Source organism: Dermacentor albipictus, chromosome 4 (genome assembly GCF_038994185.2).
Source record: "Dermacentor albipictus isolate Rhodes 1998 colony chromosome 4, USDA_Dalb.pri_finalv2, whole genome shotgun sequence".
Taxonomy (NCBI): domain Eukaryota; kingdom Metazoa; phylum Arthropoda; class Arachnida; order Ixodida; family Ixodidae; genus Dermacentor; species Dermacentor albipictus.
The window spans coordinates 76,270,242-76,284,969 of NC_091824.1; the positions used below are offsets into that span (position 1 = coordinate 76,270,242).

General features: G+C 47.1%; 1 protein-coding gene across 6 annotated transcripts in view; it reads right to left on the minus strand.

Moving 5' to 3' along the window:
- The window catches only part of LOC135895885 (transmembrane protein 245), a 51,639-nt gene that overhangs the window by 22,549 nt on the left and 14,362 nt on the right, over window positions 1-14,728 (minus strand). For 4 of the 6 annotated variants that reach the window (XM_070537148.1, XM_070537147.1, XM_070537146.1 and 1 more), the window contains 4 exons: window positions 13,358-13,504; window positions 9,593-9,741; window positions 8,108-8,212; window positions 4-180 (listed from right to left, as the gene is read on the minus strand). In XM_070537148.1, the coding sequence (XP_070393249.1) occupies window positions 4-180; window positions 8,108-8,212; window positions 9,593-9,741; window positions 13,358-13,504 (578 nt within the window). Of the gene's footprint in view, window positions 1-3; window positions 181-8,107; window positions 8,213-9,592; window positions 9,742-13,353; window positions 13,505-14,728 lie in introns of all 6 variants that reach the window. The other 2 variants (XM_065424104.2, XM_065424103.2) reach the window with 1 other exon arrangement.

Below are 14,728 nucleotides of genomic sequence, written 5' to 3' on the forward strand. Positions count from 1 at the left end.
CACCGCGCCACTGATCCACTGACGCCCATAGAGATAGGCATCTCCCAGCATTGAGTCAAATGCCCCTTGGGCATTCCGCAGTGATTCGGGCAGCAGTTGCTGGAGCTCTGGGCTGTTGACAACAGTGTGGTTGATGAGGCTGCTTGTCACCTCCACCAAGTGCATGCTCTCGCCATATACCTGGGCATATGCACACACACCTTGTGATATCTCCTGGCAGTCTCTGGCTGCACTACGACAAAGCTGAATTGGTCTCAGTTGCATGCAACACCCAACACCAAGTAAACCAGCTCTATTAGAGAGGAGGATGTGTATTAAGACTACAGTAACCAACTTCAAAACAGTTCAGAGCACAACATATTGTTTGTATGTGGTTTCAAAAGGCTAATGTTTCAGCTGCTGGGATATTTGTTAAGCCACACAGCTGCCATTAGAAACAAGAGGAGCATTTGCACAGGGCAATAGGGGAGGCCTAACACCTTGCCAGCAATCATTTGCCTTTTGGAATCTTTACCAGCTCATGTTAACTGCTGGGTAGCCATGTGCCTCAAATGGATTCATCCAAAATGATTTTATTAGAAAGCATAGGAATATAGCACTCTTACTCGCACATTTACATGTGCATTTGGGGAATTCGACGAGCCATTGCGCGGGCACATTTCACCCATGTCTGCAATCCAAAAATCCATGCCGTTCTTGCTCCAAACCAGTTTTAGCGGTGGCGCTCCACTCGCCATGGTTCGCAGTGAGGGCGGAGCTAGTGACGTCACGCAGCGGCCCCTGGTGGCTACTGCCGTGACGGTACCGGCTCTCTTTCTCCTTGGGACAGCGCCCGGTATGTACATGCTTCCTCCCGTCCGCCGACACCTTTGTGACTGGGACTGAGCTCACGCACGGCGCCTTTGCCCGTGCGGGGAGCGCGTACCTCGTGTTGTTTCCTATCCCGACGCTAAGCCGAAGAACGGGTGCCTAGTGCTCGCGCAAGGTCGTACCACGCCGAGCCGCACTCATCGGAGGCCCAAGCCGAAGGAGATTGCCCGAGCTCTCGCGAGTTGGCCCATTGGTTATCGCGAGAGCAAGCAGCATAGCCGCCGGGACCTTTCCTAGCGGCGCGTCCCAGCTTGAGCCTGTGCTCTCGCAGCGACGTGCTACAGGCGCCCCTAGCTGTATTTTTCGCCCTTGGTGCAGGACCCCTTTGGTTCCCCGCCGTCCCGGGACCGAGCGTTTGTGCAGTGTTGGGTGCCGTTGGAGACAATAAATGGTTTCCTTCATTGTAGGGCAATACTGTGTTTTTGCGTGCATCGCTCGGTAGCCCCTTGTGGCCTGAGCTCGCGCGCAGCGGCGCTAGAGGCTGACGGCTGACGCGGCCCTGTGGCTCGCTAAGCTCGAACCCGCGGTGGTCGGTACTCCTGTGAGACCCGCGAAGACCTCACAATTTTCAAAAGGATACATTTATCAGTGTTTACTACGTTTACAAAGAAACACAGCACTTCTGTGCTGCATTATCTTGAATGCTCAACATCACCAGCACCTGTGTTTCATAGTCTCCTGCGAATTCCACAGGAGGCCTCCAGCAGGCTTAGTGAGCTACTGCCCCACTTGGCCCCCCTTCATGGATGCCTATGTTTGCATGAACATACAAGACTAAGGCTCTGCAACATAAATTATTTGTTAAATAGCTACGCTCATGTGAACTTTCATCAACATCTTATTTGAACTGCTTTGACCCAGGACAATGGCAATATGTACTTAAGATGCCAGAGCACTGCATGCAGATGAGTTATACTAGTACGGAGAAGTACGAGGGCTGCGTTAGGTTTTGCACCTATACATGAACAAATCACCATAAATTGGAGAGCAAGTTGCTTCCATACTTTCCATGAAGTGTCTACTGCAGTGATGTGCTTATCCCCAATGCTGGTCATAAATGTTTGTCAAGATGGCAACCAGCAATGACGGTCGCTGATTGAATTGTGAATCACTACCTGCTCTTGAAAGATATAAAGCCTAGTGACTGTCAAAGAGACATTAGAAAAATACTGCGAGACGCTGCCCCACATCATGCAATGGTGATAAAGTGGATCACTGAGGTGTGTCATTTTGACACAGAAACCAAATACCCCTTCAAACAGTGGAAACAGATCAGCTCTCTACCTCCAAAAACATGAGTGCAAACACCTCCATAAAAAGCCGTAGCATCCATCTCCTGCGATGCCCAGGGAATTCTGCTCACAGACTACCTCCAGAAAGGCCAGACAATAAATGCTGTTTACTACTCGAGCCTTCAGGAAAAGTTAAAACCAACAACTGCAGAAGAGTGTTGCTGAAAAGCTTGAGTGTGGTGCCATTATTCCCTCCAGATCAATGGATCCTATCCACAGAGGGCAGCTTCATGGAAGCAATCAACAATTGTGGCTTCCAACTATCAAGACATCTACCTTAGTTACCCAATCTCATAATACCGATTCCTCTGTTCCCATTTATGAGGAAAAGCCTTGAAATGAAGGCATTCTTCAGCGGACAATGTAGTCAAATTGACTCTTAATTAGTGGTGTGATGGCAAAAATTGATGGCTAGATAATTTTCTGGAGGGGTTGGCAAAACTGGACCAAACATGGAAATTCGCATGAAAATGCTTGGCAACTATGTCAAAAGAAAGGAAAGTTTAATCAATATTAATCAGCCACATTCTATATCTGTGAAAAACTCATATCCAATGCTTGGAATAGCCTTAGTAGTGTAAAGGGGGTTTATTCAGGTCGTAGAGAAGCAACGACCAACGCGACAACAGCAGGTAGGGCGCAGCCAGCGAGCGAACAGGGCATGAGCCACGCGATGGCAATGAGGCTTTTCAGCCTGCCGATCTTCTTCGTCACAATCACCCCCGGGATTGAAGAGTAGCCATCCTGGCGACCTAGGAAGAGGTGGGCGGATCGTAGTACTGCTTCAGCCGATCAATGTGTACAGTCTCTCGCCCTCGTCGACGGAGATCGGGAGATGGCGATATGGCTTCGACCACGTAGTTCACTGGTGATGTTTGTGCAACCACGCGGTAGGGCCCATGGTACTTCGGGAGGAGCTTGGACGAAAGGCCAGGAGCAGCAACAGGTGGGACCCAAAGCCACACGAGTGAGTCGACGGGGAAGGGGTGAGGGGGAGGATTGAGGTCATGGCGCTCTTTTTGGCGGCACTGTTGAGCAGACGTCAAAGAACGGGCCAGTTGTCGGCATTTCTCGGCGTGCTGAGCAATCGCAGAAACAGGGGAGCATTCTGCAGGGTCCGGCCGGTACGGGAGAACAGTATCAATGGTGCTGGAGGGATGGCGGCCGTAAAGCAGGAAGAATGGCGAGAATCCAGTAGTGGCTTAAGAGGCAGTGTTATATGCGTAAGTGACGAATGGAAGTACAAGATCCCAGTTGGAGTGGTCAGATGCAACATACATTGATAGCATGTCACCAAGAGTTCTGTTGAATCGTTCTGTTAAGCCATTGGTCTGTGGATGATAAGCAGTAGTAGTGCGGTGAATAATTTGGCATTCAGATAGGAGTGACTGCAGGACGTCTGAGAGGAATATGCGGCCCCGATCGCTCAACAGTTCGCGAGGGGCGCCATGGCGGAGAACGAAGTTGTTTAGTATGAACGAGGCGATGTCTTTTGCTGATGCAGCAGGCAAGGCGGCGGTTTCGGCATACCGTGTCAGATTATCTACGTCCACAACAATCCATCGGTTGCCAGCGCCAGTAGATGAAAGAGGCCCGTATATATCAATGCCAACGCGGTCGAATGGTTGAGCTGGGCAGGGAAGTGGTTGGAGAGGTGCGGTGGAGAGATGCGGGACACATTTGCGTCGCTGGCAGGCAATGCAGGAGCGCACGTATTTGTGGACGAAGCTGTACATCCCTCGCCAATAATATCGTAGGCGAAGCCGGGTGTAAGTTTTCGACACTCCGCCGTGACCACACTGCGGGTCAGAATGAAAAGCGGAGCATAAATCTCGTCGTAGGTGGCGAGGCACTACTAAGAGCCATTTGCGGCCGTCATTTTGGTAGTTGCGGCGGTATAAAAGTCCGTCGCGGATTGTGAAATGCAGCGCCTGTCGGCGTAACGCTCGAGGTGCCGAAGTTGCCGGAGGATTTGATAAAAAGTCGAATATCATGACGATCCATGGGTCTTTTCGTTGCTCCGATGCCATGTCCAGGATGTCAAATGGTGAGATGTCATGTCTATAAGTAGAAGTGCTGCTGTCTAAAGTAACTGGGGAGCGCGAGAGGGCATCGGCGTCAGAGTGTTTGCATCCAGAACGATAGACGACTCGGATATCGTATTCCTGGATTCGGAGGGCCCACCGAGCGAGGCGGCCCGACGGGTCTTTTAGGTTGGACAACCAGCAAAGAGCGTGCTGATCCGTCACCACGTCAAAGCGTCGGCCGTAGAGATATGGACGAAATTTTTGAAGAGCCCATACGATAGCTAGGCACTCTTTTTCTGTGACTGAGTAATTGGCCTCAGGTTTCGTGAGGGCACGACTAGCATAAGCGACGACGTATTTGGCATTAGTGTTCTTGCGTTGTGCGAGCACGGCACCAAGGCCGACACCACTGGCATCAGTGTGAAGTTCTGTAGGTGCGCTCGGATCAAAATGGCGCAAGACTGGCGGAGACGTGAGGAGGTGACGAAGAGTCGTAAAGGCATCATCAGAGGCTTCCGACCAACCAGAAAGTTCATTGTCGCCTTGAAGAAGTTGGTTAAGTGGTGCAATCACTGTAGCGAAATTGCGAACGAAACGTCGAAAATAGGAGCATAGGCCAATGAAGCTGCGCAGTGCTTTCAAATTAGTGGGCTTCGGAAATTCGGATACGACGCGAAGTTTATCAGGATCAGGAAGAATGCCTTCTTTGGAGACAACGTGGCCTAATATAGTCAGTTTTCGAGCTGCAAATCGGCACTTTCTTAAGTTAAGCTGAAGACCAGCATTCCGGAGGCAGGTCAAAACTTGATGTAAACGCCGAAGATGGGTCGGAAAATCAGGGGAAAAGACGACAACGTCGTCGAGGTAGCAGAGGCAAGTATGCCACTTTAGGCCACGTAGGATGCCGTCCATCATGCGTTCGAAGGTGGCGGGTGCATTGCACAGACCGAACGGCATCACAGTGAATTCATACAAGCCATCTGGTGTTACAAATGCGGTTTTAGAACAGTCAGCGTCCGCCATGGGCACCTGCCAGTAGCCAGAGCGGAGATCTAAGGAGAAAAAGAACTCCGCTCCTTGCAAACAGTCAAGTGCGTCGTCAATACGTGGCAACGGGTATACATCCTTTCGGGTAATCTTGTTAAGCCTTCGATAGTCGACGCAAAATCGTATAGAGCCGTCTTTCTTTTTAACTAGGACGACTGGGGATGCCCAAGGACTACTAGAAGGCTGGATGACACCGCGATTGAGCATATCGTTCACCTGGTCATTGATAACTTGTCTTTCAGTCGCCGATACTCGGTAGGGACGCTGTCGAATTGGTGCGTGGCTCCCAGTGTCGATAGTGTGCGAAACAGTCGTTGTGCGGCCGAGTGATGTTGCTTGGCAATCAAAGGAGGAAGAGAAGCCTTGGAGCAAGCGAAGAAGTTCGTTGCGCTGCGTCGTCGTAAGGTCACTGGCAATAGTTGGCATAAAAGAACCCGGTAGGGACTGCGGACGCGATTCCTCGAGAGCAGCAATATAAGCGGAGTCGTCCATCGTGTCAAATATTGAAGATGAAGTCAGTGGCTCTGCTCTGCCAAGGCTTTCACGGCGGCGTAAAGTAATTGGTTCAGCCAATGGGTTGGAGACGCACATGAGAGAGGCGCCAGCTTTGAACTCGAGGACGGCGAACGGCAGTGGTAGTGAACGGCGGCGAACTAAGAGTTCAGACAGAGCGAAGAGTACTGTGCCGTCATATACATAGTCACAAGAGATACTGACAAGGGTGGAAGACCAGGCCGGTATAATGGTGTCTTCTAATACAGAGATTTTGCGGCAATGGTCCTCATGGTCAGTGATAATATCAGTCGAAAACTGAAACAGCTCGATTTCGGCGCGGGCGCAGTCAATGATCGCATGATGTGTGGAGAGAAAGTCCCAACCTAATATGACGTCGTGTGAACATGATGGCAACACGACGAATTCTATGATATAGAGGACGTCCTGAATGACGACACGAGCAGTGCAGGCGCCGGATGGCTCGACGTGCTGCGCGTTGGCAGTTCGAAGAGACAGTCCAGAAAGCGGTGTCGTCACTTTTCCGATCTTGCGGCAAATACGGGCATCTATCGCTGAAAGTGCAGCGCCGGTGTCGACAAGTGCTAGCGTCAATGTTCCTTCTATGGCGACTTCAATAACGTTCTTCGGGGAAGTGTGAGGCCTTATACGTTTCGCTGGCACCGCAGTTCTCGCCTCCTGAACTGCGATATTTAGTTTTCCTGGCGCAATGGGCTCCGACGCCGGTGCACGAGTGAAAGCGAGCGGCGGCGAGGAGAAGGTGAACGGCGAGCAGCGGAGAATGCGGTGTCGACAACAGGAGGAGAGTCAAAGGTGTCCGAATAGTTGCGGCGTTGGTGGAAACGTGGCGCATATGGACGCACATTGTTGGGGACGTTGGCGGTAAGGAGGCGACAGTGACGTGCTACCTGTCCAGCACGGCCACAATAAAAACAAATCGGCCGATTATCTTCCGTGCGCCAATGATCTTGAGGTCGTGCATACTGCACCAGTGGCCGGACCGGAGCGGATACGGGCGGGCGTAAAGGTGGGCGTAGGGGACCGTAGGTCTGTGGTGCAGGCCTCGAAGCGACTTCGGCGTACGACAGGGGAGCGGCAACCGGAGCCTGCTGGAGAGAAGGTGGAATGTGGTCGGCTACCTGCTCCTTGATGACAGATTGGAGAGCGGGCGCCAACAGAGAATTCGACTGGCCGTGTGTGAGGGGAATCAGAGAAAGCTGACGAGCCACCTCTTCACGGACGAACTCCTTGATCTGTAGCAGTAGCGACGTATTATCCGAGGAAACAGCCAAGCTCGACATTGAAGTCGCCTGAGGAGAAGATTGGCGGGTGGCTAGGCGTTGTTTGCGGAGTTCGTCGAAGCTTTGGCAGAGACTGACGAGTTCAGAGACTGTCGCCGGATTTTTCGCCAACAGCATCTGGAAGGCGTCGTCTTCAATGCCTTTTAAGATATGGCGGATCTTCTCGGCATCAGCCATTGTGACGTCAACGCGGTTGCAGAGGTCGACAACATCTTCTATATAACTTGTAAATGTCTCCCCGCACTGTTGCGCACGACTGCGCAAACGTTGCTCGGCGCGAAGCTTGCGAACGGCGGGGCACCCGAATACCTCCGTCACGTTAGTTTTGAAGGCTGGCGACGTCGTGAGATCACGTTCATGGTTGCGGTGCCACACGCTGGCGACACCGCTCAAATAAAACGATACGTAATTCAGTTTTTTGGTGTCGCCCCAGTGGTTGGGGATGCTCGCCCGGTCGTAGTCAGCGAGCCAGTCTTCTACGTCATGGTCTTTGGTACCGCTGAAGATGGGTGGGTCGCGTTGACGCAGGGGGCCGGGGCAGACCACGGTAGTCACCGGGGCAGCGGGTTGTGGTTGCGGTGGTCCTTCTTCCGGCATAATGAAGACAGGCTGCAGTGTCCGGTTGCGAAGTTCCAGAATTCCCGTTGTACCCCGCAGCTCCACCAATTGTAAAGGGGGTTTATTCGGGTCGTAGAGAAGCAACGACCAACGCGACAACAGCAGATAGGGCGCAGCCAGCGAGCGAACAGGGCACGAGCCACGCGATGGCAATGAGGCTTTTCAGCCTGCCGATCTTCTTCGTCACAGTAGTAGTAACATATGAGTACTAGATGAAAAATGGCACCATTTGATCCACATCGCTCTGTGACACAAGCTCAATCTTAGTTCGGGAGAGTAGCAATTGTTGCTTTAGACTGCACTGAAGCTCCTCTAAAACAGAAAAAAGAACTAAGTTTTTCCAATTCTCGTGAAACGCCCATTGCCTGTCTCAAAACTACAAACAGGGTAATGAGATTACAGTTTGTTACACAAAGCATAGGCCGCAATGTAAACAAACCTGCAAAGCAAGGAAGATGGTGCCCACAGTGGCCAGGAGAGACACTAGCAGCAGAATGCCAATGGTGGTGAGAGAGTCTATGGACGTTTTCAGCACAGACACCATCTGAAATTAAATCAGGGCTAAGAAGTTGGCACACACAAACATAACTGCCTTGTACTTATTACACATATTTTTCAGACATCAGGTGTGTGTTGTTACTATGAGCGTACCAATGCTGTCCAACATCACATCACTGAGAGCTAATTAGATCACCTTCAATGTAAGCTGGAACAGTGCAACTCAACAAGGTCAAAGAAGCAAATTCATTTAAAAACGAACTAAGAGTTGCAACAATTTACATCACAGCACCAAGCCTGCAGCACTGTCTACTTCTAATACAAAGTAATCACTACAATATTCAATGTTTGGTGTAATGTAGCGTTTATAACTGCGGCCATTTTACTGTTTCTTCTGCTGTTCACAGTGGACACAGATTTAGATGCCCCAGACAACCGGCTTAGGGGGTACACTGCTGTTCAAATAAGCATCACCTGGCGATAGCAACATACGTGCAGTTCTCTAATTTAATGCACTGAGAATTTTAAGATAAATGTAATTAGTTTCAATTTCTAGTAAACAACAATTGCAATGCAGAGAGAGAATAGTAAAACTGAGCCTAAAAAACAAAGTAATGACTGCAGCCATAAGCGAATCCTCAACAAAGCCCATAGCCGAGTCGAGTAAAATCCACAAGTGCATTTGTGGATTTGTACTGTTTGAGCAATCATCACAGCAAATTTCCCTAGTGATATTTGTATGACACACTCTATTGTCTAGAAGTCGCACTGATTCACATCAAAGCATCAAGCCCTGTCAAAGCCAAGTAGATCTGGCATTATTGTTATTGTACAGGGCAAGTACTAAATAATAATATAATATTTGGGGTTTTACGTGCCAAAACCACTTTCTGATTATGAGGCATGCCGTAGTGGAGGACTCCGGAAATTTTGACCACCTGGGGTTCTTTAACGTGCACCTAAATCTAAGCACACGGGTGTTTTCGCATTTCGCCCCCATCGAAATGCGGCCGCCGTGGTCGGGATTCGATCCCGCGACCTCGTGCTCAGCAGCCCAACACCATAGCCACTGAGCAACCACGGGGGGTGGGGCAAGTACTAAAGCCTATCACAAAGAGGGGAGGGGGGAGGCACTTTCGACTTGATGCAATTGATTTAAAAGTGGTGTTCCTTTCCTCTAAGACGCCGGAAAATAATTTATAGTTGACACAATATTCGAATGCAGTTTCTTTTTAATATGTGTATCCACTTCGATTAGAAATTAGTGGCATTTGAACACCCTTACCTAGTCACCACGTGTTTAGATAGCTCCCAATGCAAAACTTCCCCAAAAACATGATGAATAAAGAAAAATATGTTGCAAATACAGACGACAGAATCTGTCAAGAAGGTGTTGAAGGTGGAAAGAGAAAGAATCGGCACGCACACGCTTGTCTCCCTCCCGCAGCAGTCGCCACAGACCGTGAACGGGGGCTGGGAAAAGCGCCTGGCTGCGTTCTTCGTACCAGTTACGCAACGTCCAACACGCAGTACGTGACTGATCCCGAAGACAGCTCCACAGGTTCAAGTGGCTTCCTGCAACACAGATTATTGATCACATGCCGCACAGTGTTGAAAATGCCCTCACACTTGCTGAAGATTACATCATGAAGCATGCTGACAATTCAGCAAATCGCAGAAATTGAACTAGCTCCACCATGTTAAGCACTACCATACCTGTCAACCTGCAAACAATTAAAATTGTAAAAAGCCTTCAGACATGAGGCTAGCGAGAGGCGGCGTTCACATTTTAAATTAAATCTTACCTGGAGCATGCACCTTTTGTGGGATACGTATACACTTTATTAATGCTGATTTAGGTTCGGATGTAGCACTCAAGAAGAAGAAGAAAAAAAAAGCAGGGTTGAAACAGTCGAGAATGTCAAACAGCGCATTGTTTTTTTATATCGCAGTAAGTTTTTCAGTGACTTTGCTATTTTACCTGCTTCAGGAACTTGTCTGCACCAACCTGCACAAAGTAAGCGCCCCCTTTGCGTGCTTTCACCACCGTAAGAAAACTTCTAACAGGGAGTTCGCAGACCGACGAACTAAACTTTTTTGTGAAGATCATTTTTCGTGAAACGTCACGCAACATCCGTGAAATTGTAAAACGATTTCAAATTCATAAACTTCCTGAAAAACTTGGGAGAGTTGGCAGGTATGCACTACCCTTATATGACCGGAATCAATCTTAAGCAAGGAAACGAATTTGCTGCACTTGAAAGAGACTGCACATATCGTGGTACATACTTAGAAATACTTCCAAGGCACCAGCTGAGTCAGTGCAAAACGTGCAGGCTTATTGTGAAAGAGCAACAACATGCGCCAAGTGAACTAAATTTGTTTAATACATTCTTGTTTTCTTCGACTTAGATGGCGCAATGCCTCACAGCTCATGGAAGCTTGTTTAAATGTCTCCAGTACAGAGGTGAACCTTTTGCTTTATTCACTTGAATTGTTTCTGCTGCGACAGTTTCCAAGTCTATAGCACTGTTCAAAATGCCTCATTTAGAGGTTTGTTTGCCACGCAAGAGATGGTGCTGTTTATATCTCGCTTCCTAATGAATACAGATTATGTCAGAATCCAGCTCTTTCTCACTTAACTGCCCTGCATAGATTCATGAATTTAAAAGTGGTATATATTAATTCACAAGAAGCAAACCACTGACAACGAAAGTGCAAAGAACTGCTGATGCGCCGCTGTAATTTATTTAGAGCTGAACCAGGTACCAACCTGCTTGTAATGATTTGATGTCAGTGAAAACTCCTATAATATAATCAAAGATGCTATTGCTCATAAAGAAAGATGCAAGCATCTCATTCTTGCGAGATGCAATGCACACATTTCCACATTTTGAAAGTTTCCAAGTAAGCAACTGGTAGGCATAAATTTTTTGCCTAATGACCAGTTGTCCATAAACATCATATCGCAGACTCGTAAAACAATACATGCAGTGTGTTTGTATTTCACCCCTGCACTTGTGTTTCATTTCAGACCAATAACATGTCCTGAAGATGGCACTGTACAAAGATAGAGGAAATGCAACCTATAGCCAATGATGTGTTTGTTAAGAATGATAGACAATATTAGCAGCTGATGACAAGTTGCTTGAGGGAAACTTTTTACTGCAGTTATTCAACCACTGTGGAAATCATTGGAAGTACAGTACATTGGCTTTTTATGCAATTTGGCATGTGGCTAAATTCTGTTAAACCTCGTAACAACTTTTCAGAGCAGGTAAGTATTTTTACATTCTCAACCAATTCACATAATCACATAATTTTTGGCACCGTCAATGAATCTACACTTGCAAGTATGCCTGTAATTAATGTTACATTTAGGTGGCAACGCTCACCACTGGCAATTATTTTTGATATCATGGGCAATTTGTATTGCTGGTAAAATTCGAAAAATGTTTAGTTCAGTGAAATTCAAGGGCTAATAAGGCTAATTAATCATTGTCACACAAATGGTGTGCAATGACAAATTAGCTTTAAGAAGGTCACTTGAAGACAGATGGACAAAGATTTAAAAACCACTGGCGGCGGCTCCTTTTGGATTCCTGGCACATCCAGAAGATGCTAGGTAACACCAATCATTCGCCAGGAATACTTTCCGCTGCTTACAGTCAAGGTCTAGGAAAAGTGTCAAAGCGCCTGTCAAAGCGCCAAAAACATATAAGCACTGCTACGCCTCAGGCCATCTCTACCCTGAACAAGGAGCCGGTCGGGCTCTGAAACGTCAGCTTTTCAAAATAAAAATTTCGGTTGGAATTTACCTACTCTTTAGTCCTCATACAGTCAAACCTCGATATAACAACTAACCTCGTTTAAATGAAATTCGCAATATAACGAACCATTTTCATTTCCCTATCTTAGTGTGAGTGAAAACCATGTCTATCATTTTTTTTTTATTTAACAAAAATAACCATGACACAGTTTTGATTTAATGAAGTTTTTGGCCATTTCAGTCATGTAGTCGCAGCTTGTATGGCTAGTAAATCTAGCAAAAAACTCTGATAAACAAATTTTTTTCGGCAAAAGGGTCGGGGAGGGAGCGAGCGCATGCCTATCTGCATTCTCCTCCACACGCACGTTCATGCGGGGGCTAAGCGCCGTATCGATTTTGGAGGTGATCTCTCCGTAGCAAGCCGAAATGGATGGTGCCTTCACGTGCATTTCGTTGTTCCCACGCTTCTAGTGTTGACAGCCGCGTAATCTCAAATTTCCAAGACGCGGTATGAAGTGCTTGCTCATGGTCATCAAGTAAGATCTGTTAATGTTTGCCTGAGCACGTATGACACCGATAAAACTATGAACCTTACTTCATGTAGTGCCTTTGCTATCATTATTAATCACCACCTTTCTGGCAGAACTGACTTTTTTTTTTTCCCTCAGGACCAATATCTGTATCTTTTTACACTTTTGTTTTTAATTTGTGGGCACTGAGCGAGGTTAGCTATGGCATGCAAGATTTGCGGCGCCACACAACGCAACACACGCAAATCTCTGACGCCGTGGACCATGTCGATGCATTGCGCTCGGTGCGGTCTGCACCGCAATATTATGGCCTGAACTTCTTGCGGTTTGTTTATAAACGCTTACTAAGAAAATATTAGCCACCTGGAATGCTCTCGAAATTTGTGAAGTTGTTTTTAATGCTGCAACTTTAAAACTTCGAATTAATGAAACTCGCCATTTAACAAAGTTTTGCGCTGCAAGTACAGCTTCGCTATATCGAGGTTTGACTGTCCTACGACCCACCACGATGCTTTATAATTTTATGCCCTGAAACTAAAGTAGGTTATGTGGGACAGCGTAGTGAAGAACTTCGGATTAATTATGACCACTCGAGTGAGAGAGAGAAAGAGAGATGCAAAGGAGAGAAAGGCAGGGAGGTTAACCAGAGTTAAAGCCTCCGGTTTGCTACCCTGCAAACTTGAACTCCTTTATTGTACACCCATGGCAGATCACACAAACGTTATTTGCATTCCACCCTCGCCCTGGCCAGGAATTGAACGTGTGATCTTGTGCTCAGCACCCATCAGAATGCCAGCTTATCTTAAAGTGTAAAACTTGGTGCGTTAACTAGTTAATTTCGACTCCCCGCAAGTGCAATGCAAAAGATAAGAGCCTCCACAAAGTGACTTGCCCACTCGCTTGATGACAGTGTACAGCAGGGGCACGTAGGTGAGGTGCAGGAGCCAGATGTAGCGCCACAGTTGAGCCAGCAGGCAAGCCCAGACCAGCGTGGACAGGTAAAGTCTGCTCCTCCCAGCATCCTTGCCACTTTTTGCCTCTGCAGAGTAGTTGGTCACAAGTGAGGCCGTTGCCAAGAACATAATAAAATCACGACGGTCACTGTCTGGAATGCTCAAAGCATCAGCAGAAAATAAAAAACAACTTTAAGAATAACAAACTCTAAAAAGGAATAATTAAGTTAAGCTGCATTTCCAAATTGCGGTTCAACGGTCACTCTTACCCTGACAGCAAGTTTTGTGGGCCAGCAAGGAGGCCGAACTAAAAGACAGGTGGCAACACCATCCAGAAGTTCTCGCAGCAGCTTGCGGTGACTACACGGATTTTGACAGTGTCTACTCGGGTTTACTTAATGGTTTATCAGTAAAAAAAGAATTTTATGACATTTTAAGAGAACCAAAGACACAGCCAAGCAAGCTTGAAGAAATTGGCTTGTGCCAAAACGGCTTGAATATGAGAGAATACTTCGAAATCCGTAGTGTCACTCTGGTGTACTGGTACAAAATTCAAGAAAGCAAAGTCTGGCGTCCATTCTCTCCAGTAATAATAATACTTTTGCTGTCAACTGCAATGTAAATGAAGTTTTGTTTTAAATGAATACTTTGACAGACTAAGCTGATTTGGTATTCTCTTTTGGTGTTTTAGATGCCACTAAATAATGCAATAGCTTACTTAATGACAATGGTAAGGGGGGCGCAAACACCACTGGTAGTAGCCAGTCATGCATATATGTATCATGTGATACTTGCATGTGTTTGCTGTCCCTCATACTCTGCTGTCTAGCACAGTATTGCTTGTTCTCCAAGAAATTATTCCGTTATTGGCGCATGTCACCATGCACAGCTTAGTACTTCAAGCATGGCACACAGCGTGAAATTATGTGCAAGTGAGCTAGTAAGCACAGAAATTATTGAAAAATATAGAATGAACAGAGAAATATGTGGTAGTATATTATAGATTATATGAGTGCAACAATTATGTGATCTATGGCCACCTTTATTAAATGGTTTTGCCAAGATATTGCAAGGTCGAGTTGATTACCAAAGAAGGCTTAACAATACAGAGGAATATAAGATGCTGGCAATGCATTGTTGAAAAACAAATATGTCTTGGGGAGACAAGTTACATAAATGTACTACAGTGGAATCTCAATACACGGAAATCACTTTTAAATGGAACTGCCTCTTAAACAGAACACCATCCTCATGGCTGGCTGGTTTTGTATTCATGCAATTGCATTCAGCTTTGTCTCTCAGTGAATGGA